At 42.7% G+C, this 25,233-nt stretch overlaps 1 protein-coding gene across 1 annotated transcript in view; it reads right to left on the bottom strand.

The window, feature by feature from the left end:
• LOC133353343 (regulating synaptic membrane exocytosis protein 2-like) overlaps window positions 1-25,233 on the bottom strand; it is a 271,939-nt gene that overhangs the window by 15,358 nt on the left and 231,348 nt on the right. The window contains 1 exon segment of the mRNA XM_061569499.1: window positions 20,389-20,537. Within this exon segment, the coding sequence (XP_061425483.1) occupies window positions 20,389-20,537 (149 nt within the window).

The following is a 25,233-nucleotide window of genomic DNA, read 5'->3' as shown; positions in this document are numbered from 1 at the left end:
TGTTCTTATTATCTTGTGGGCAATATTCGTGCAGACTGAAAGTATTAAAATAATGTGTAGTATATTCCACCATTCGTTTAACATTTATATGACAACCTCTGCTCTGCAGAAATGTAGTTATGGGCGTACTTTTATGGCACAGGAGTTTGTAATCCGAACGAAGAATAATACTATGAAGAGCTTGATCAATGTTTCCATAATCTAGAAAGTGTGTGCAAGATTTAGTTGGGAGAAACGACCCACGTCACAGCTGATAAGAATCATTTGAATACTGCCCCCCAGAATTACAAATGAGATGGGGTTCAATCTGCCAATCTTAACTCCATATTACCCACTCGGCCAGTTGTGAAAACGATATGCAGGGTGCTTCAAAAATTATGTAACACTTTTATGGGACTATGGTTTTTAATGGTAAAAGAACGGATAATAACACTGTAACATAACAAATGAATGTTAATAGCTTCAAAAAGTCTAAGAATCTCCCCTTGTTCGCCATCATTGTCATCGCATACCTGGAATCTTCTCCAGGTGGTCTCCAGAGCCCGGAGGCACATTTCTTGTGGTATTGTTGCAAATTCTCAGAAGTGTTAACATTTTTTTAAGCACCCTGTATATATATATATGAAAATGCTTTACTGTGTAGAATCCACTTCTAGATGAAGGCCTGCTCAAGCCTTTCAGTCATGAGGGTTATTTTAACCATACTTCACCACACTGGTCAGGTTAGATTTGTGAAGGCCCAATGTCAGGCCCAATACAATGCAATAATGAAAATGTAAGAATTGAGCACCCTGCAATGCGCAATCACTAATCAGTAACATAAAATGTAAAACAACATGGTTTGTGTCTCCTTGCAGTAATTGGCATGTCGGTGTTTAAACAAGTAATTATTCGATTTTGTGTATTATTATTAGCCTGATGAAAAGCAGGCTAATAATATCTCTAATGGACCGAATTAAAGGACATAAAACTGGACGTACTATCCAATCTCAAACAAGATATTTTCTCACAATAATGCAGCACACTGAATAATAAGTACAGTCATACCCCGATTTACGTTACCCCCTTTAACGTCGTTTTTCAAATAAGTTGTCGCTTTATTAACATCACTACCCAATTTGCGTCGCCTCAACCCGACACGTCGCTGACACAACATCGTCCATCCTTTCTCGTTATGTCGCCTCTCAGCCTTCGCCTCCACCACCTACCCTATAAATCGCTTTTATTGACGTCTCTTTGATATTCGTCGTCGCACCTTTCAGGAACGCATCCCCGATGCAAACTGGGGCATTACTGTATATGGTCACAGGTCAGAGCTTTTAGCCGGCACTGCTGAGATCCTGGATTAAAAACCCTGGCAACTGCCCGTGCTGAAACTGGGTTCTCAAGAGTAGTGAGTTGGTGGTCTCAGCCCAGCCACCAATGAGAGCATGGAACACATCAGATTTTATTTCGCTTAATATTTTCAGGATCATTTGCAGCTCTCAGAAGTAAACAAACATATATATCAGTATGATTGTCGCGGCATAAGAGTGGGAAACTACTGCCCCTTACTGTGTGAAACAGACGTCGTTCGAAGGTATCTCAGAAGTAGCTCTGTTATACCTGCTTTCGTAGGCCGTTCTTTAAGACGAAGGGTTGCAGTGCACTCCCAGAGACCTGGGGGTCATGCTTTGGGCAGTGCGACGTTACGAGGCACACGTCTGCTTTTATCAAACAGTCGCTGAGCGTTAGGTTGGCATGTCAGTTTGCTTCAAGATGGCGGACATTTACCACCATAGTCATTTGAGCCTTATGGCGGGACCCCGGGGTCCCATAAGCCCCCGGCTCTCGCATAAACATTATATTATAATGTAAACAAAAACTTTTCTCTTTTTCACCAATGGGTTTGAAGGATGGTGGCAAGTGTTGTCTTGTTAAACTATGGCTTTTAAACTGAAAACTACTTACCTGCAGTACCTCTATTTAAATACACTATAAAAAAATATTTACACCCCTCTGTCAATCGTCGTGTTTCTCAGTGTGGATTGTAAACACACTTTGTAAACAGTGCATTAAATAGTACGCGTTTTCAATGCGCTGTTCATATTGTAACAAGCGTTTATACCAATGTTCCTCTACAGAGTAGTGGGTGGCCGCTCCTCGTATCCGCATTGATACGAGCGGTATGTGGGGACGATGGCTTAACCACAAAAAAAAACTATCTGCACAGACTCATACGGACATGAGATGTATTAACAAACAGGAGGAATTAACGGTGCAACGCATCTCATCTGTTAAATATCTGCAGGTAATAGGATTGTCATCGATTGATCCTGGCTGCAGACATTGGTAGGTCACAACTAATGATGAAGATAAGAGAGCAGTTTCACTGTATTATGCATCCCGTTATGACTTAAGTCGTGTAGGCAGTTTGAGCAGCTTTGGATAAGACTTATGACCCTGCCCATACCCGAGCATGGAGAGCATTCGCTTGTCCAGCTCTTCTGCGCATTCATCCTCGCTGCTGCGCTTGGACGACACGACAACATAATGATCCGCGCCAGGTGGGTCGCGGCGTTTATGTGCGTGGTGGGACGGAGTCGCCAAAAATAAATTAATTACGATTTTGACTTACGTTTATTCTGGACCCCGGGGTTCTGCCATAAGGTTCATTATTATGTATTCATTAATCCCCCCCCCCCCCCCCAATTTCGCGAAAGAAGGGCTCACATGTGATGTTATCACATCTACCCCTCTATTTAAGGAATTAAACAGGAGGATTTCTCCATAAATCTGGCTATAGCCTGATGAAGCTAGTTGTAATTACTGGCAAAATGTCGTAGTCAGATTGTAAATAGTGTGGCTTTGCTCACCAATACACCGGTGTGCTGAACTAGTAAGGAATTGACATGTTCTCTTTGCGTGACCTTACAAATTGGCTGTGTCGGGTGGTGGTGGGTTTAACGACACATTTATATATTACGCGATCTAAGCCAAAAATCCTGTATTATGGACCACCAATCATCCTTTAAACAATCTGACACACCCCTACCACCCTCTAATGCTCAGCGAGGCAACCCCTCAGAATGTTAGCTCCTGTTAGGGGCCATCTATTTAGTACATACGCAAAAATCTGTCATAATTAGACCCTCCACCCCTCCCTGTACGCACGCATACTTTTTACACCCCCCCCCCACCTGCATACGTACGCTTAAACCCCCCCCCCCTCCCCGAATCATATAGAACAGCCGATATTTAATCCACGCAGAAACAATCAAGGATTAATAATATTAACGTGTTTAAGCAAACGGATAGTCCACCGCCGGACTATCTAACTCATTTGAAGGCCAATGTAGACAAATTACTATCGAGGCTTCACCCCCCGCCCCTCGTTTCCTATGCATACGTACATTATCAGTTAGACCCCCATACGCAAGCGTAGGCATTTGGGTTACCCCCCTCCTCCCTCCATGTGTATGTACTAAATGGATGGCCCCTTACGATGTGCTCTGGGCTAATATTATCAGAGCATGTTTGTTTGCATGTTTTGCCACATTTACGTGTGGTTAATGCAGACTTGATGCCTTGCAAAAGGTATCTATTTGGTATGTTTACATCCTAACACCTGTTTTGTTGTTCAATATAAAAGCGCTCTGAAGCACTCTTCCCATTGTACTCACCCCCGAATGAAAACGCTGTCTCGTGACATTATGCCGAAAGGACAATCGGGATAACATTGGGGGTAAAGGTGTTATTTAAGTAGATGGAGAAAAAAAGTGCAGGATGAACTTTGTTCTGCTTGTGATTGAAATTAGTAGTGCAAACTTCTATTCTGGAAGTCACAGCGTGCTCCGTAATGGCAAAAAAAAGTGTCCCTGAAGAAAACAACAGCACAAGCGTTTCTACGGCATCGAGAACATCTAAAGGCATTCTAAATCCACACAGGCTTGTTTGTAAGTTACTAAAATGGAAATTAAACAACCCTGGGCAAGCTTGAGTCCATTATTCCATGCAAATGATGGGTGGTCTGCACAGTTTTTTTTGTGGAAATTTATTAAGTGTTGCATTGGCCAGAATTAATCTCAACAATAACAACACGTTCATAAGAATGCATGTATTTTATTGGTCATCTCTAGGACTTGCTCTATATATTGTATTCCATCTGTGAGATGAAGAATCCATTCGTAACTCTCACCGGGCAGTGCATAACCTGTGTTAGAGAACGGCTGGCAGGAGTTGTCACAGCACTACCGTTTCTTCCCGCATATAACCCGCGGGGTATACCACTTTTTACAAACAAAACAAGACCCTGCGGGGTATATGGAGGTGCGGGCTATCTGATTTTTTTTACACAAAACGCTATTTTTGGCGGGGTATATGCGTCTGCGGGTTATATGCGTATGCAGGCTATATGCGGGAAAATACGGTACTTCCAAGATCCCATGAAGTGGTGTCTTTCACCCCCACGCTCGGGGACATTTTCTCACATACCCTCGAAATGTTGATTTGCAGACAAAACCAACATGTATTAATTCTTAGAGTTGAAATTGAGCCAAAGTGAAAACAAACTATTGTGTTATGGTTGTCGTTGGTGAATGGGCTGCGACTGAAATGAATGCTATAACGCTAGTGATGTATATCCTTCGTATTGTTGGCAAACGTAAAGCATCTCTTACTTGGGTGAGCAGGCACTTGGACTTTCGATCCCGTGTCAGTTTGACATTAACTGGATTCCAGGAGAATTATATTGAGAGCTGTTGTCTTACCCCATGCTGTATTCCGTTAGTTGGTTTGATAAAGGGCAGTAAGGATATGTGTTAATTGTTTATTGCTGCCATGGTATAATGATTAGAAAACTGGGCTTGCAATCCAGAGGTCATCAGTTTGAATAAAATGCCCGGCGCTGCAGGGTGCCACGGTGGCGAGATGTTCACTACCTCGCCTAGTATACGTGACGTGAGTTCGATCCCGAACCTGACACCTGTATATTTGAAGCTTGAATGTCTATATCTCCCCGTGGTCACTTTTTTAAAAATATATATCCGGGTTCTCTGGTTTTTTCCCCTTCACATTCATAAACAAGTGTTTCGAGTATTTGGCTGCTAGAAATTACAATAAGACATTTTGTTGAGCTATCATTCGTGGCCAGGTCGCTTCTGAAAAAGAGCTATATAGCTCAGTGGGCCTTACCTGGTAAAATAAAAATAGTAGTAAATCTATGGTGCCAACTTCTGAAATCCCCCGGTCTCTACCCACCCAGCAGTATAAATAGGTGCACCACAGTTAGTCGATCAGCAGGCTCATGTATGGTGGGGTAATGTGTGGGACTCCCACCTTTTCCAAGATGTCTGAACAGCAAAAAAAGTTAATAGGGGAGGCCCTTCTGCCCGCAGTTGACGTGTGCGAGCAATTGCAGGGTTGCACCTTGATCTGCTTACTTTTTAAAATATTCAACCAATATAATGCGTAATATCACAGCATTAACAGTGTCTAATTTTAAAATACCACGAATGATTTTTTTCATTTACATCGGTCCCTTAATTAACATTCATTCTTAAGCAATGTATAGTGTTTGCAAGGAAGTAATTCATTTCGTAATCTTAGCGATTGTTTAATGCAATTTAATGATCGCACGGTGCACTGGGCTTGAGAATAACTCGATTGTGTCCTGCCTCAATTAAACTGGTACAATTTACCATGGCAGTACCATTGTACCCCGCATTTTTTAGGCATTTAACATGCAGGGAACTCTAAGTCGCTCGTTTTTAAGTGCTGCATTTTTAGCGAGTGCTGCATTTTTAGCAAATTGGATTTGTAATGAAAGCCACTGGCATACCCTCAATACCTCCACCCAATACGTATACATGCGTGTATGCTGGAGTGTGCTGGACCGTGTTGTATTATTTCGAATATTTATACTAAAAACAAAATAACCCATTTAATATACATTAAATTCTGGCCTCCCAATAAGAGAAATTGCATTATTATATTCCAAAATAATAAAATTCACCGCCTTTAAAAGATAATTGAAAACAAATTGAAGAAATAATTTTAACCATGGCTGCTGTCAGGCTACCTCATTGTTACTTAGCAAAGTTAATTTTTACAAGGGATGCAGTAAAATGTGTATTTTTTACGAATGTACTGTATTTGCAAATAAAACACTGTATTTGCAAATAAAACACGCAATACAATCATGAATAACATTGTGGCCCAAAATAAAAATATGTAATAGGCGACGTTTCAGGCAATGGCCCTTCTTCATAGCACTTAAATAGAGAGGCCAGAAATATAGTCAATGAAGGTTAGAGACTGCACTGAACACCGCAGGACCTGATGAGAATTAAATTTTTAATATCCTCCGATGACCAGTAGTTGTTACCCTAATCCGATTGCATGTAGTCTACAGTGGAGAACCCTTTTCTATAGTCAGATTCCCCACATGGTTGGTCGGTCTCTACGTAATTAGTTTAGCTCTTAACTGTCGGATCGTCGTGAACAATTTATATACCTGCAAAAAAGGGTTCATGCTGGGTGCTGCGGTGGTAAGATGTTAACTGCCTCGCCTGGTAGACAGGAGGTCGTGGGTTCCATTTCAATCCTGACGCCTGTATATTTGGAGTTTGCATGTTCTCCCCGTAGTCGCGTGGATTTTTCTCCAGGTCCACCGGTTTTTCCCTCCATATTTAGAAATATGCGTTTAGAAATTTCCACTTCGTTGAGCTATGATTTGGGGCCCGGTCGCTTCTGTAAAAGAGCTATATAGCTGTGGGCCTTACCTGGTAAAATAAAAAAAACAATAGTTTAGTTTGTTAATGAGTCTGCAGTAATTTAAATGATTTGAAAATATTTTATATATATCAGATGATTGGGGTATCATTTCATTATTGAAGTAAGTCAATCCTGTTCAAACATTTTGTAAATAGGTCTAATACTTGCGCTCCAACAACTGGTCCCCAAACCTTTGATATTGTCCAGTTATCCTGCCTGGTCCAGGATCTATCTGAAAGGCAGAGCTTAATTCTTAAAGCGTGACACCTGAAACCTCCTCTTCAACTGAGATATGTTTTGAGTCCTAGGATATATGAAATTTGTTTTTGCTAGACGTGTGCATACAATTTCTCCACTCATTTTAAGATTCCATCTCTATCATGAGTTATGGTTCCATTTTTCTCCCGAGGGTTCAACTTTTATTAGTTGACAATCATCGACTTTCCTTTTCCTGCTCTCATGCTCCAATTGCTCCCCGTGATATATCTGCAATACATTTTCGTGTTGCAATCTCTCATTAGTTTTACAATTTATTCTCCTCTTCGTGTTACAGAGTTTAAGGAGTTCCGTGTATTTGATCTTTTGTTTAACATCTCCTTCTCATTTTATATCTCGTCTCTTCCTTAACATGTCTTTTGCAGTTTAATACAATCTCTTCTCTGTTTGCTTTCTAACATTCCCCCCCCCCCCCCTCCTCTTCCCACACTTTCAATGGGGACTTGAAATCAGTGGTATTTTTCAGAATGTGATTGACTGTATGTGGACTAAACGTTAAGGCAATACTGCATGTGAACTGGTGACATCCATTTCATTATTTTGCTCCTGTAGTTAAATACAACATTCACGAATAAAAAGGAAAAGCATATACTTACATACGCAATTATTTGCATTTACCGTGAGCTTAAGAATCGATGTTGGTTATTGAATCGACGCAGCACTGTTACACCCCTCCTGTCTATCCACATTTAGGATACCACACTGGCGAAATGTTAATTACCTCGCCTGGTATACAGGAGGGCATGGGTTCGATCCTGACGCCTGTACAATTGGAGTTTGCATGTCTCTCTCCCCATGGTCGCGTTGATGTTTTCTCTAGGTCCTCTGGTTTTTGCCTCCTCATTTAGAATTAACATGCGTTTAGAGTATGTGGTTGCTATACATGTCCACATGATAAGCCACTTTATTGAGCTATAAATTGTAGCCGTGTCACTTCTGAAAAAGAGCTATAAAGCTCAGTGGGCCCTACCTGGTGTAAAAAACAAAGTTTAGTTTAACCACTGCTCCAGGCGGTGCAATGATGAAAACACTCACAGTCAGATAGTTTCAAGTTCAAATACCATTCACTGTTCAACGCTTCATCCCTCCATGGTCAAATGAATAAGTACCACTTAAGTCCGTCAATAATGGATTTTCCTATGAATGTACTCACCCCCACCATAGCAATGTGGAATTGTCACCACTGAATCAGGGCAGTAAACATGAGATGAACACCGCCCCATAATCATTTGATTGAGAGACAGAGACCACCTTGACTTTGTTATCATTAAGATATTTGTGTCACTGGGCTTAACATCCACTGATTCATTACGATAATTCTTCTGAACGAAATGACAGCTTGCTATTTGTAATCGCACATTTGTACAGGTCATGCAATATTCACAACATTACGATTACTTATAGACAGTATCATACACAAGTAAATAATATTAATTATAAAAAGCGAAGGCTTCAAACTAAATTGAATCGTGGCACATGCAATGCAAACACAATTATTGAAAATATTTATACATGCAATAAGGACAATGTTAAAAGATAATCTCACACTTAATAGTAAATCAAGCAGAAAACAAATCAAACAAATACATTACAGGTCGTAATTTGAAAAATGAAATTCACACAAGCAGCAAAAAATCACACAAACACATGTAGCAATTAGAAAAGTTAAATGTACATAAAATTATATTTTAAAAAAACATGCAAAAATAATTTATAAAAGACACAAGCGCATGCAACATTTGACCAATATCTTCACATTTATATTTGTGTATATGTATGCTGCACATTAGGGCTGACTGTTTCACGATCAACATAACATATCATATATTCTAAAGCATTCACAAAATTAATTTATGTTTCCAAACAATAAATCATAAATTATGTAATTCAATTTTCATTGTGCCATATGTATTCATTCTATTACAAATGTAAACATACACAGACAAGCTCTATATCATTTAAGAATTGATCAAAAGCAACGTGTGTTTGAGTGAGGTCATCATTTGCACCAGAATCATCTTTCAATTAGGATGTTTAATGAGACCAGCCTTTACTGGACATCTGTGAAAAAGAGCTTCATAGCTCATCGGATTTCTCCACTATAAAGATCCTGATTCTAAAGAGAAAATCCACCTCTGTACGAATGAGGGGGTAACACTCAAGAATTGCCGTATTTTTTTGACTAACCATCAAACAAAGAGGGTCAACTGCATCGCGCATTCTTGGATGTGCTTCTGCGGCCGTCTGGAACAGCTCTTCTTTCCGATATTAGGAAGCCACTGGAGCCGTGCACTTTTAAATCAAAATTAAAAACGAATTTCTTTAGAACTGCTTGTTTGTGTCTAGGTTGAGATCCTTCCCCCGCACCTACGATTGGCACGATAGGCTACGTACGGTGCCATGGAAGTTCAACTTACGGTACATACACAAATTGTTCTCGTCAAAGCCAATTCCTACAACACCTGGCAAGCTCTCATGATTGTGATCACCCATCCACATAATAACCAGGCTTAAAGCCTGCTGAGCGACTGACTTCTTTGGCCATACATTGATTTGGTTGTATACTGTAAATGTGTTAAAAAAAATTATCAAGATGAATGCATGTGACACAGTTATCAAGGCTTGTTTATGCTTTTTTCATAAATAATTTTTTTTGATATTTGGATAATAATTAAACACGGTTTAATTGAACTCATGCAGCCCTAATGCACGTCCATCACTGGAATCAGACATTGCACCCTCTGCCATGGCGAGCCCAAGTTACGTGGAACTGTTGCAGCAGGGACAGTTAACAGGCCAATTGTTGCCAGACTTTGGTCAACATTCATGAAGTGATTTGCCATCCCCGGCGGCCAGAATGTACATGTTATGATCGTTCACGTAACTCTGAAACTTTGCTGATCCAACAACTCGCTGACCGTTGGCAAGGTGCACAATGTCCTGAGATGGAAACAGTGTTTGTGAAAAAAATGGATAAGCATCACAGAAAACACGACAATTTTGGGAGTTTGAAGCACAAATCAGTGAACATGTATATAAAGTGTGTGTAAAAAATTATGAACATTTTTTAGATTAATCATAATTTTAAACTAAGACTATATGAAACCAAAATGACGCTTTGTCCTCTTCCCAAGGACTCTAATTAAAACATATATGAACATGCACAGATACTAAATATTCGATCGCCAGGTCAGGCATGGTGGGGTAAAGTGTGGGTACTCCCACCCAGACTTATGGCCAAAGTGGAAGAATATGCCAAATACCCTCTAGAGGCACTTTAGAGTACCCTCTAATGGAGGCCCATCTGCCAGCAATGGCATATGTTTAAGGATGCAGACATTGTGACTTGACTATGCCAGATAGCTAAAGTGTCTCCATACTCAAACGAGCAATGGGTCAGTGCTCATTTCTGTAGCTGGCCCTCAGCCAGCAGTGGAAATTCCACGGTATTTCTCCATTGGACAACTATAGTCGATTTCCACATAGCGGTACTCGTTTTATAAGCCCCAGAGGGATGAGAAACCGAGTACTGAACTCACCACATTCCGATTGTGAGCCAAAAACTCTACTGAAAGCACCGCCTGGCCTCATAAATGTATTTCATTTACGCATCTCGATATATGTAATAATTAAAGTGCCTGGGAAGAGAGTAACCATCCCCCCCCCCCCCCAGGGAAAATTTGTTTCTTTAACGTCTAAATTAACCCGAGTTTCATTTAAAAAAAATCACGAACCCCGGGCTACTCTGGATATTTGCAGCATATGAACTTTGAGAGCACATGCGACACGGTGGCGCAGCAGTCCCTGGCCACCCTGCCGCACCGCACGCAGCGACCGCCCTCCGGCGTCGACACGGCGGCGGCGCGGCACGGAACGGCAGCGCCGCCGCCGCCGCCAGAGTCGCCCTCGCACGCCGCTACCGCGCGGCCGGGCGAGCAGCAGCAGCGGCTGTGGGGACGGTGGACAACGGCGACGGCGGTGGAACGGATAGGGGACGAGCGGCGGTGCCGGCGGCGGGAGGGGGGGTCGAGGCGGCAGGGTGGGGCAAGGGCGGCGCATGCACGGCAGACGGGAGGGGAGGCGTCGCGGTGGGAGCGGGGGACCATGCGGGGCTCGGGGCGGCGCTCTCGCTCCGCTCGGCTCGTTTCCTTGAGGCGCGTGTGCGGGTGCGACTCGAGGCACAGCGCCTCTCTCAGAAAGGCCGAGCTGAGTTAGCGGCGGGGGAAAGGGGGGGGGGAGTTTTGCGGAAGAGGAGAAGACAACAACAACAACAATGACGATGACGACGAGAGGTTTGCGACGTCGTTTGCCCCAAAAGGAGCGACGGGGCAAAGGCGCGCACGCGTAGCGAATGGACAACGGTGAAATGTGAAATTCGCTTGCGCAAAGTGGAGCTAGTCTGGAAAATAAAATGCGTACGTCGTTTACGAGAGCAGACGATCATTTGCAATGCTAAAAAAAGGCATGCGGCAATAATTAAACGAAGTAATGCAATAACTAATCAACAAATTCCATAATGAATGTCATCAAAAAGCATAAAAGTGTAACTCTAACTGCAGTACATTAATTGCTTGAGTAAAAAAAAAAGTATATATCCTGTATTTTGCAGAAAATATAGCATGCATTCACTTAATTTGTCCACATGAATCATACGAAAGATAATGAGCCATCCTGATCTGTATAACACATCAGAACTTCACAGCTTTACAGTACATGTCCTGTCATTTTAGTGCTATCACTAAACCAGTGAAAATATGGGCAAATGCACTTTTCTCATCCGATCACAAACTCAAAGACAAACCAAACCATCGCCAATTCGAGAAGAGCAAAACACGAAAGAGGCAATCTTACCATATCCGAGACAGCGACTTGTGCAGCTCTACGGGACATTCCTTCAAATCGCACTCACCCTCCGTTTTCGCTGCCATCCTTACACCGCGAGACCATGAAACCGGTGTGATCAAGGGGATGGAACGAAGCCCCCCTTCCCTCCCCCGCCGATCGTGCGCGTGCGGACACTGAGCTGAGCCCAGCCGAGCGGCACGGACCGAGCCGTCGAATGAAATAAATAAGGGTGAGAATGAGCAAATAAATGAGTGAAGTGGTCACGCTGCGCCGCGCTTCTGGCGATTGGGGCGACCGTGGCACTTTCTCTCGGTGCGCCGCTCCTACCGTATCCACGTCAGCTCTGCTGCGCGGAAATAATAATCCGATCGCGACGGTTTCACCGAAGACGCTTGCTTTCTTTTTTTTATTCCCTTTCCTCCCAGTCCACTGGTCGCCGAAGCCGCCTTGCGGTGTGACCATGAAGCCTCTTGCCGACAATTGGCCAGCATTTGCTGACCGTTACAAGACTTGTAAAAAAAATTCCACGGTAGGGTCACAATGTGTTTTTTTTTCTTCTTACAATTTTGAAATTGTCGGAATCGATAAAACGGTTAAACAAACATCGTAATAATGACCGCGTTTTTTTATGTCGGCTCTAATAACCAACACAGATAAAACTGAACAAAATTGTAACGATTATATTAACCAGACGGTATATTGGACACGCGTAGAAGGCCACTGCACACTCGTGCTTGAACGCATCACAGAATGGTCCAGTGGGCTCTTGCCTAAAGCGCATGCTTTGACTTACGCAACCAACTATGGTCGCGCTAAGGGCACACGCCAAGTTCAAGTTTATCGTCTTGAATTTTTTGGAATGGTAAATATTGATATTAAAAGCCATTTGACTAAGAGGTTGGCGATGTTTCGCTTAGCGTAAATATTAATCGTAAATGTACACTTACAGGACTATGTTTCGTTAGCAGACTCACAGGTTTCTTTACCAAAAGAACCAATAATCTAGGTTTCTAACCATAATCATGAGCAAAGGATGTTATATATCTAGTTACAGTTGAAGGTGTCATGTTAAGAAGGTTACATATACGTTTTGGTGAAACCAATATAATACTGCCATCATATTAGTTGTAGCTCTACCGCAGTTCAGTTTTCATTCTCATAAGTCAATTTGATTGGGGGATGTGTTCCCGATTTTTAGATTTATCCCAAAAAGTACAAAAAATCAGGCCAATTCATCACCATCTCTCATGGTCTCGCAATGCATCACTCCATCCAGCGTCTTCACGTGACCCCGTTCCATCGCTCCATTTCCGTAGTGGACATCCTCTCATGGAATTTCTCTTTTTCGGCTGCCAATTCGTTGTTAGTCTCCAAGCACCGGTGATCATCCCTTCTGACGACATGTCCTTGTCAAGCCAACCTACTTGTTCGTTCGTTCATTCATGCCTCAGTCCGCTTGTCCTGGTGAGGGTATTCACGCAAAACAAACCTTGCCTTTTTAACATCTGGCAGCTCAGCAGTACTAATTCAAGCAAGCCTGACTCTGCTGATGAGAAACTGTTGGTTGAAATCGGCACGCAATTTACTCGTTCTGAATCAATGTTGTTGAAATTTTTCACTCCCAGAATGCCGTTGAGCCGACGGGGTTTTTGCAAAGAATACTTTTTCACGTGGAGAGGTGGGTATATCAAGGAGACGTTACATTTTCTGTACAGTCAATATGATGTCTTTAACATGTTTCAATACTCTCGAATCCACGTGTTTCTCTTCCTGTCTCTCAGTGTACAATGGCATGGACATCCCCTTGCTGCTCGGCACACTTTTCAGCTTATGTTCCATTTTCCTTTTCAATGTCCATGTTTCTTAGCCATATATCACAGCGTCCAATATAAACTGATTAAGCCCCACTTTACAGGTGTATTTATAAAGTGCATCCATCATATTCATACATATCAACCCGTATGCTTGTACAGGGAAATTGAGTTTTCAGGTCCATATGGCATACAGCCGTTTCAATACAGGCAAAAATGGTTTATTTTCTATTTGTTTGTGTTTTCCCTTGTTATGGGACTTTGTAGGATGAACGTTGAGATATATAAGGGCACGGGGTAACCAATACGGTCTGATTTGGTCTGTAATAAGGAAGGGCACTGATAAAGGTTTCGCAGGTATGTATATTTATGCCTTTATTTTTGCAATTGAATTTTCAGAAAACTGCGAATAGCCTTGTTAAAAGCGTATCTCCTTGAACGACTCCCCACCTAACAAACACACATGTCTCAATGTAGCTGTGCCAGTATTGTAAGCAGATTTTATTTTAATTTTTGGTCCTCGTTTGTTGAGAACTGAGATGACTGCATGAATTTCCACCGAGTGAATGCCTATTCGTAACCTGCAAAGGTCGGGCAAAATGGCATGTCTTTTCTAAATTAATCTGGTAAATTGTTCGTGAACGATTGTTGGGAACTGAACAATGGACAATTTTACAGGCCAACAACCACATGAGCAATCTGGCTTCAGGAAAGGTTTCTCGACTCTTTATTGTTCTTTTTGCTCTTGTTAGTTTGCACATTCCAACCCTGCGATGCCCTGAAACTGTCACCACTGCCGATTGTATTTAGCAGCAGCGCCGTGGCATGCAGGAGGTCGTGGGTTTGATCCCGACCCTGACTCCTATATATTTTGAGGTTGCATGTCTCTCTCCCCGTGGTCATGTGGTTTTTCTCCATGTCCTCCGGTGTTTTCTTTCGACATTCATAAACATTTGTTTAGAGTACTCTTAGGTTTTTTCGGTAAGGTCACGTAGGTAAAATTTTTAAAATAAATGATAAAAATAACAGAAATAATAATAGAAATACTAATAATAGCTTCAAATCCACATGTTAAGCCACTTTGTTGAGCTGTCATTTGTGGCTAGGTCACGTCTGAAAAAATATATTTATAACTCAGTGGGTCTTACCATATGAAATAAAAAAAAATGTTTAGTTTAGTATTGGGCTGTGGTCGTTCTCGTAATAAAGCTGCTTAGCTCAATGGGGCTTTACCAGCTGAAATAAAATCTGAGTTTGAGTCTACCATCAACCACAGATCTTAAAATATTTCTCCTTCAGACACAATAGTATACTGTGATACATGCATCTGCGTATTTGTATGTATGTATAAACTATACACACACACACGTATCTCAACTACTTATATTTGCATAGTCCATTATAAATCATGCAGAAGTTCGACCACAAAAGTGACAAAACCCAGACTGGGTTTATGTGGCCTGCGCTGGCTTTAACCACCCCTTTCTTGCCTGGGCCAGTTTATCACATTAACGACACGCACCCAAGTGGCTGTTAACCCATGGGTGATAAAAAAAACAAAAACTCTGTTCAGACACAATGCCCCGACTCAGCCCTAGCCTCGAAAAAAAGTGTCCATGTCAGCATCTAAGCAACCACAGCCGCTATCACCTCGCCCATATAAAACACGGACTAACTGCAAACAGGCAATACGTTATACGTGCAACATTAATTTTATTGGACTCCTTTTTTTTAATGTTGTCTATCAAAGTTTTAACGGATTCCATATGCAACCCATTCTCGTGTGAGTGCTGTAAAAATGTGCGAACTTCAAAAGTGCTTCCAATTTCACATTAAAAATGTAAAGTGTTTTTTTTTTAGGCATAAAGCCTTAGCTACAAAGTACTTCAAAGACATGTCAGCCTCACAGGCTATGCAAATCCACGCACAGTGAGCTACGGCAAATCTGAGCAGACAAGTTTAAATTTCCGAAAAAGGAAATGCAATACACCGGCATGTGTAAAAATAGATACCGTTTGCAATGGTGTAGAATTTGTTAAATAATGTAGCACTATAGGAAATGCTTGCCCTACTCTACTGCACTTTTTCCAGATAGACTTTCACGAAGGCCATTATATAGACACGAGGGATGAGTTTCAGATTTAAACATTTAATATTTTTGTACAAATTTGATTCCTTCTTCAGATTGTGGAATACGTATTCATTATGTGTACTCACGTAAAATGCATTTGCGCTCACGTCAGTGACATCACCCAAAGCAACCTGACTCCACTTTTAGCGAGGACAAGCGCGTAAGCATACCTGTCCACCCATATGGTATCCCCGTATTCTTGTACAGGGAAAATTGAGTTTAACACGAAAAAATGCGTACTTTTTTGTGTTTCTACCTTGTGATGAGACTTTGTAGGATGAAAATTGAGATTTATCAAGGCACGGGGTGACCAATAAGGTTGGAATTTGCCTGTAATAAGCCAGGGCACTGATAAGGGGTTGGCAGGGTATGGGGAAGTGGCATCGATTTGGTGACATCATTACCAGTTTCCGGATCAATTTAAAGTAAAAAGACAATATTCGGATCGTCTGAAATGTCGTATCGAAGCCTGATTTTTCAAATGTTTTTTTGCATCTGAAAATTACGAACAAATCCTGCATCGGGCTCCCAGTTTCACTCACATTTATATAACATCCACACACTCATTAGTGTCGTTAGGGAGAATATAACAAAATAAACAGGAAGACAATTCATCTCGTGAATTTATCTGTCTCTCTAAGTAAAAAAATCCGGTATATTTTTACTCATACTGTTTTACATGTATTTACTGAGATCAATTAAATATATTTTTACCTTAAAATGTTCTATTACAAACATAAGCAAATTCCTACCTGTCATAAATTTTGGCAACGTCTTGGCAACGTCTGAAGATACTGCTCGCGTTTTGATGTCTACGAAAATGATTGTATAGCTTTAGTGCCGAAAGAGTCCACGTGTTATCGCGATCATCCGCGGAACAACCGATAAAAGTTGCCCAATCAAACTAAGCGCATGTCCCGCAGTCAACTCCGAGGCAGAACTGAATTGCTTTAGTTGAACTGCTTCAACTGGACAGCCAGTATATGTTGAGTTGCCATATCGCACACATACATTTCTATCACAGGTTTTCTTTTTTATGTGTGCATGTGACAATGTAAGCACTATATGTCAAAGTCTGAAGTCCCTGCGAAAGCCTCTTTAAAACAATGTCAGTGGGACCTCCTGAATTAAAACAACCGAAGTGTTAGGCTGAGGGTGTTAACCCGTGACCCTCACCTCAAATTCCACGGCAAGCCAGAAAGGTTTGTAATGCATGGGATGTCCACCAACATACACGTGGCTAATTCATGAATTAATGAACTCGGTGGGATGGGGTTGGAAATCCCATGCGCCTAGTGGACGTGTTCACCATGAACATGTTCTAAATGAATAACGTTGCTTCCCCTGGGACACTGCATCTAACTGTGCAGTTCCAATGCACAGCATCTGATGTTCAAAAGTTTTAAGCGGACCTTACGGGAGCCCGTAAATAATTCGCAAATGAGTTCGGCCGCACGCCACGACCGCTGCTCCCGATGGATGTTGTTAACGAGTGGAAATGAACATTCACGGATGCAGGCCTCATCAATCATGGCGCTCGTGCTCAACTTGGGTTGTGGGCGACAAACGGCTCCTTGAGCGCTCGGAGAGGAGGGACATAGCGAGCGAGCGCCGCAAGGGGACGTCTGGAGACCAACGTGGAGGGGAGGGGGTGGTTATTTATTAGCTTTATACATTCTCCCAGGGGCGTACATCTGAAATGCAATCACTTATTTTATTCCCTGACCTGGAGAGACATAGTGAAGTGAATGTGCTGCGTTTGCAGACGTAACATATTTTTTTTAGGAATCGGCCACTTTTGAGGAATTTCGACAAAGCAATGGATCTTTTTTTTTTTACCAACGGAGTTGTAGATTGTTCAGCAATAATCTAGGATAAAGCAATAATGTCCATACGATAGGACATGACATGCGTGTGAACGCACGCATGTAATCCAGCACTTTAGAGGTGCGATTGATGACTCGAGCAGATGTTGTTTGTGGTGAGACTTACCTACAGGGCCTCAAGATAGCGTGTACTATGCAGCACAGCAAGTCGATTATTTTACTCTCTCTAGAATTTGGAGTTACTCCCTCTCGTGCATCGGTTTTCCTATCACATGGGACATCGTCATGCTGGAGCTCTGCTGTCACAACGCATGGCATAACTTATCACAAATATTTCGTTCGATTTGGGAGTAGCGTTGGGCAGTGGTTAGCATGCTATGAAACCAAGGGGCTAAGTTTATTATTTGGGTGGAGCCGAGGGGCAGTGGTTAGCGCGTTATGAACCCAAACGACTATCTTATATTCAGGGGACATCGGTGTCAAGCATTATCTGAAGTATGGCCAAACAACCCCCATGACCAAAACGCTTTTGAGAGGCCTTCATACAGCAGTGGATTGGTTTAGTGTTGAAAATAATTATTCGCAATTGTAATTGTTATTTCTTATTTAGATGCTATGCATGTATGAGGGATATGTGTCATAAACATTAAATTGGTATACACAGTATTCACTTGTTATTCACGAGGGATACGTTCCAGATATGCTCCTGAACAGCACATTTTGTAGATAATGATACGAAAATGTATCTTTTTCATTAATTACCTCCAGTAAATATGTAAATACGTGTTATCTCTCATCACTTTATTTCATCACTTTCTCACATCACATTATCTATTTCTCTCTCTCTCGATGCAGCCGTATAGAGTTCCAGATACGATTCGTGGAGAGCCAAAATCGTGGATAGCAAGTTCGTGAATAGCGAGGGAATACTGTATTTAGATTATATGCACGTACAAAGGAAACGTCTAATGAACAGGAGATGAATACATAAGCCAAATTATGCAATAGTGTACAGGGCCGAAATGAGGTTACGGTTGGAATTATGTTGGTTCAACGTTAACACCGAAGGGCTGAGGAAGCAATGCTGAGGCATCTACGGGAATGCTGCGGTTCGGCCAGGCTCGAAAATTCAGTTTAGAAGGAGGCATTGCCGCAGGGATACTTCTCGTACTCAAAGAGAACATCCAAACGCCTCAGTGCATAATACTGCTAAAACAAAATCTCAATTGATGCGAACATTTTTGCGAGACTGCATCGGCAGTTGTGCACAAGCACACACGTAATAATGTCAATAACACTGCTCTGAAATAGGATTTTAAAAAATTAATAGGCGAAGTTGCAGGCAACTGATATGAATAAGAAAAATCGTGCTAAATGCCGCCTATATGTGGTTTTATTCTTTAAGGGCAGTGTTATTGATAAATGTGCTGGGTTTTCATACTTATTTGATGCTTTGCTTCATATACAGCAAAGGATAAAAGCCACAGCCAAATACCACAACGTGGTGTTTCATTCACAAGGCAGCAGCTCTGATCTCACAAGGAAGCGAGATGTTAACTACCTCGCCTGGTATACAGGAGGTCGTGGGTTTGATCCCAACAATGATGCCTGTATATTTCGTGGTCGCATGGATTATTCTCCAGATCCTCCGGTTTTTTCCCTTCACATTTAGAAACATGCGTTGAGAGTATTTGACTCCTATATATTTCTACATAAGCCACGTCGTTGAGCTATCAGTTGTGGCCAGGTTGCTTCTAAAAAAAATTCCATACAGCTCAGTGGGTCCTATCTGATCAAATAAAAAAAAGTTTACTTTTAGTTTACTATATCTCCCCCAACGCTACGTTGCTCCAGTGGATTAACGCCAGCGAAAATGTGAAAATTCCCTACTACTCAAACACAACAATGTGGTAATTCTCACAGCGGCTGCCAATCTGAGTGGTTAGCCATACCCAATCCAGCTCTGGCTTCCAAGCTATAGAGAAAGCAGGCTGCAGGGTGGCAATGGCTGAGCATCTGAAATGCCACCACATGCTGACACGTCTCCCGTGTGCCAAGCCCAGAGAGAGCAAAGCTCCTTTTAATGTGGTGAGTCAAGCGGGACTGTGGGGAGAGCGTCTCCTCACCAAATTAACCCCTGCCTCACCCGATCTGCACTGTGGGAGGACGCAGACTAAACCACTGTAAATCACTTCCGCCTTCACAAACGCCATTGTGAAACACTGAAAAACTCACTACACTGTGAACCACTGCCATCTTCACAAATTCCACCGTGAAACCACTGTCACTATCAAACGGTCATTGTGGACCACTGCTAAATTCACAAGTTCAGCGGGGGCACAGCAGAAAACCATTCGACCTCACCTGAGGCCATCGCATGGCTTTCATAAACGAGCAAATCTTTGAAGCTGCTAGTCATGATGCATATGCTGGCTGACAGGGGTCGGCAACCTGCGGCTCTGGAGCCACGTGCGGCTCTTTAAGGAACTGCTTCGTGACCGTTATTCATGAAGGGCCACCGTTTCATATTCGCACGGCACTGCGGCTCTTGAAATGTTGAGTTTTTTTTTTTACCGAATTCGAACAAACAATGTCCTTCATTGTTATTTCTGGTTTCCGACCCCCCCCCCCCCCCCCGTGCTGGCAGAAGAACCCACCCTTCCCATGGGCAAGTCTGGCGGCACCAGTGGTTGGGGGGGAGGGGGGAGGAGGAGGCTCGCCCCAGCATGCTAACCCCTTGCCTCACCTGATCTTCTTGCTGCCACGGATCCTCTCCGACTGCACGGACATGTAGCTCGTGCTGCTCGTCCGGGAGACGCCCGACACGTCGCTCACGTCACTGTCCGACGACTTGGTGGACACGTTGTCGGCACTGCGCTGGTGGCGGGGCCGGTACTGGGACACACGCGGATTGCCACGGTTATTTTACGAGTTGTATGCAAAACGTGAATACGTGTTGCCTTTGGCCCCAGTTTTGTCCCACGCGTGCCATCGGCGCTCGTGGTCACGAGACAAAGGATGCATTGGAACTCTTACATGTTTTGATCTTCTTCCGTGCAGGGGAAGGTCAACAAATGAAACACGACAAAAAAGTGCTGAGCCACCCATCCACTTTCCGCGGTGGCCAGAGTTCAAATGCATTCATCTGCTATTGTACATGGAACCAAATAGCACCGTGGCAAGCTTGCTCGACGACGCAGTTGGAAGACTAAGTTGAAATCGCAGTCTATAGGCACAATACAATGCGTATATTCGTTGATTCAAATATAGGATCACAGTCGCAATAAATGCAGTGAATAGTGCATGACAACATTCATAACATGCGATCTTTGCACATTAAGTGCAACAACTGACATGAAGAATTACACACGCATTATTCTCCCTTTCAGACATAGATATAAATTGTTTACAAAGGGCATTTGGAGGGCAAACAAGTTGTCTTTAGGAAAGGGTTTTCTGCCATCAACAACCTACATTCGATTAATCAAGTTCTAGAGAAGACAAATTAATATTGAATACCATTCCACCTCGACTTTATGTACGTACGTATGTTTAACTTCTTTCACACTGTAAGTAACCAACCGGGCTAAATGCAGGTGCGGGGGAAGGACAACAAACTAAACACAAAAAACAGTTCTAAAGAAATGCGGTTTCAATCTAGATTTAAAGTGAATATCTCCAGTGGCTTCCTAATATCAGATGCTGGAGCGTTCCAGGCGGCCACAGAAGCACATCCGAAAGCGTGCGATGCAGTAACCGTCTTTGTTCGAGACACTGCATACCCCATCATCGTGCACTAGTTGGCCCTACTCCTGGTTTGAGGGAGGATGTCATTTGGTGGATTTGCAAATTCCCTCCTAATTGCAACGTAAGCATATGTAGTTAAAATAATTAATCCCCAGACATGAGGCAGATTAACAGCTTACTTGTATATGGTGAACTTTCCATTTGCCACTTTTCATCGCGTGGATGATTACATTCCCTGCACCCAGCGTGTTCTGTGAGACGTTTCTGAATTACTCACCTGATTTAAGACTATTGTTGGCAAGGCTAATACTGCATCAGTGAGAGAAATAGGTACTTTTGCAAGTAACCCAGGCCTACTTTGCAGATTATTCTCAATGGATGTCTTTTGTTGCCAGAAAAAAGGGGGAAAAACTTCTTCTCAGGTGAATTGAAGGACACTCAAATTAAATGCTAATAAATTAACTCTCTTTCCTCTCATCCCGAGTGGTGTTTGTATGTATGTATATTGAACGTCTTTCACACCCTTCACAATCCTCGTGCGTGTTATCCGTGGAGGAGATGGCAGTACCCGCGACCTCCAATGGAGCCCACAACCACCACGGTGAACTCATTTGAAGCCCTTCTTCCAGAAGTGACACGAGCGAGTGATTAAATCGGGGCTGCACCTTTACATTTCTTTGCTACCCTTGAGACGAATTTTGGCGTTCACTCAACATGGTGAACCTAATTCCGCACCACTTTTGAGCACGGTTGGTTACGTACAGTGCGAAATAATTTCAACATACATAGAATTCCCTACAACCCTTCCCATCACAATGAACCTATCAAAGGAACAATTTCTCATCAGTGTGGAGAACTACATTTGCTGACTGGTAACTCTATCTTTCTGCATAATTTTTCAACCAAACCTGGGGCCATTTCAGCAAATTCCCATATTCTCCGCGCAATTTTTAACGAATCAGGCCACCTCCATTTGAGTCTTCCACTATCGATTTTATCCCCACTTATCACAGACAATGCTTTCTTTACTCGTGTTTTAAAGCCATTAGCGTGTCCTGCTTGATTCGATAATGCTAGCTCACTTTTAATGGCTGGAGTCGCTCTCGTGTAATAATTGGCAATCCCAACGGAAACAAACACGGACGAATAAAAGAGTAAACAAACTAATGAACTTTAAACACCCATGAAACATTCCACACTGCAACTGAATTCTATGCTAGTAGTCTGCGGTGGAGCAGACACAATCGGCAAATATAACTGCAATAGCGCCAACTATTATTTTATTCGTTGTAGGTGTTTGCTTCTAGACATATACAGACTCTGACAAGAGCATCTGAATCATTAAGTCGACAACGCACACAACTAAGGGCTTCATTTCCCACTCGAAAGCTGCCAGGCTGGCTTGGAGTAGAGGTTACCGATATAAGTTACGGGCATGAGAGTGCACCAATTGTAACGAACCTATACCGTTGTACCCCTGTGTTTCTACAATCGTACGATAGCACAATATCATAAAGACAAACTAAGTCCAGATGGATGTGGCAAGTCCAGATAATTCCAGACTGAAAAAAAAATAAAGTTTGTAAGAACATTAATCTCCGTTAGTCACTTTTATTTTCTTATATTTGTTGATATTTTAGATGTTTTCTTGTTGGGAAATTGCTTTTGTCATGCTTTTAAAAGTGAATGCAGAGTCTCACAGAGGCTATCACTTGGGTGAAACTAAGGGCTGCACCTGACTGACAATCACAACAAAGTCGCAATTCCACGTGCATTGATCACAACGCACTTTAAAATGTCCATTTAGCCCCCATACAGCTCTCCCCCACCCCCTCTCTCCCTTCTTTCTCCCCGCTCCCTCGACTTTCATACTTTAGTCGTTCTTCCCCTCACCTTCCCCTCCCCACATAAAAGTACATGTAGTCCGCTCGCGGTCCCCCATTGGTGGGGCAGCGAGCCCAATCTCCTCCCCCCTCAAAGTTTAAGAGCACAGAGTTTGAGACCCATGTCCGCAGAGTTTCTGTACCCGCTCCACCCACATCGCGGTTCGTGCTCTGTAACGGGATCCTACTGAACATTTTAACTAACTAATTAGTTAGATTTGAATTGAACATTTTAACCGTGACTGGTTACATATGAGGATGCTGTCGTGATGTAATGGTTAGCGCACTCGACTTGCAATCCAGAGCTCCCTGGTTCGAACTCCCGCCCCTGTCCACCCCGGCGTGTAAATGGGTACAACCACAGTTAGCCAATCAGCAGGCCGCATGTGGTGGGGGGTAAAGTGTGGGTACTCCCACCTCTTCCAAGACGTCTGGCCAGCATAGAAGAGTAGGCCAAAGTACCCTCGGAGCTCCATCGAGTGAAGGCTCTTGTGCCAGCAGTGGCATGAGCAAGCAATTGCAGGACTGCAACTTGAGTTTCATATGAATACTTGGCGCAAATTGGCAATGATGCACAGGCACAAGTCATGTCAACTCTCCACCATGATCGTTAACATTGCCTTGCAATTGAAACACATTAATCACGCCAATCTTTCGGAGCTCTGTAGACATATCTGCTGAATGGCATATGTCATGATGAAAGTGGTCAGTGTTTGTAATTTATGCGTGATACAATATGGTGTCACTGGAGCGACTAAGGTGGTTGGGGAGGTTTGGTGCAAGCCTCACCAAACCGTCGCATGCCATGCCAGCACTAATAGGTGCTCACTAACATCACTTGCCCAATGAACATACCATTGGGTTATCATTGTGTTCATGCAAATATGATACTCATTGTAAACCTTGGTGGGTGCTGCTGCACTTAGCTCACTAGATTCACAGTCAGTTGAGAGTTAATTTTCTCACCCCGTCTCCACGATCGGGTTCATCCTCAGCAGGATCATGGATAGTCTGGTCCCTTACCATAGGGATGGGGGAAATGTTAAAATCATACCAATTCATTGCTCCACGGATAAAAAAAAATCGTTAACACTCGTACGGTTGTGAGAGTCAATTGCTTTCGATTCGCATACATCGTATGGATCCTCTCCTGCTGGCGCAAGGGTTAGTGGCACTGCAATTTGATCCCGGCAACCTAAGTTAAATTCCAGCCGATGGTTAACATCAGTGGTGAGTGATATCCCGTCACCAATCCACGCTGACCAGGGTAGTGACGTATGGCTAAGAAAAACCCCCATGATCAACATGGCATGTGGAAGCCTTCATCCAGTTGGGGGTTGATTAAAAAGACTGCAGATTATGATGATATTCTGGACAACATTAGCTCAACTGACCCCTGTATCCATTAGAGATGCTGCTGGGCACCATAAAATAAAATAAAGCATTTCTAAATCAAATAATGATCACAAATCATGACAATTCATCGAATAATACACGGTGTAGAGAATAACAAAATTACATCCGGAGTGGAGATGGAGTGATGTAATCAGCTCATGTGCATATGCTAAGTAGAGATCACAGGGTGCCGAGGTGGCAGCGACTTGGGGAGGCCTTCATCTGGCAGTCAATTGATCGTGGATGACTAAAACAATAAATCTGATGGCTGTAACACTACAGTTGATGACTGTAATACTACAGCTGGTGGCTGTAACACTTCAGCTGATGACTGTAACACTTCAGATGATGACTGTAACACTTCAGATGATGGCTGTAACACTACAGCTGATGAATGTAACACTACAGCTGATGACTGTAACACTACAGCTGATGGTGTAACACTACAGCTGATGGTGTAACACTACAGCTGATGACTGTAACACTTCAGCTGATGGTGTAACACTACAGCTGATGGTGTAACACTACAGCTGATGGTGTAATACTACAGCTGATGGCTGTAACAC

This window comes from Lethenteron reissneri, chromosome 43 (genome assembly GCF_015708825.2).
Source record: "Lethenteron reissneri isolate LAM-NWPU_2019-01 chromosome 43, ASM1570882v1, whole genome shotgun sequence".
Classification (NCBI taxonomy): Eukaryota; Metazoa; Chordata; class Hyperoartia; order Petromyzontiformes; family Petromyzontidae; genus Lethenteron; species Lethenteron reissneri.
This window is presented reverse-complemented; position numbering and strand designations above follow the sequence as displayed.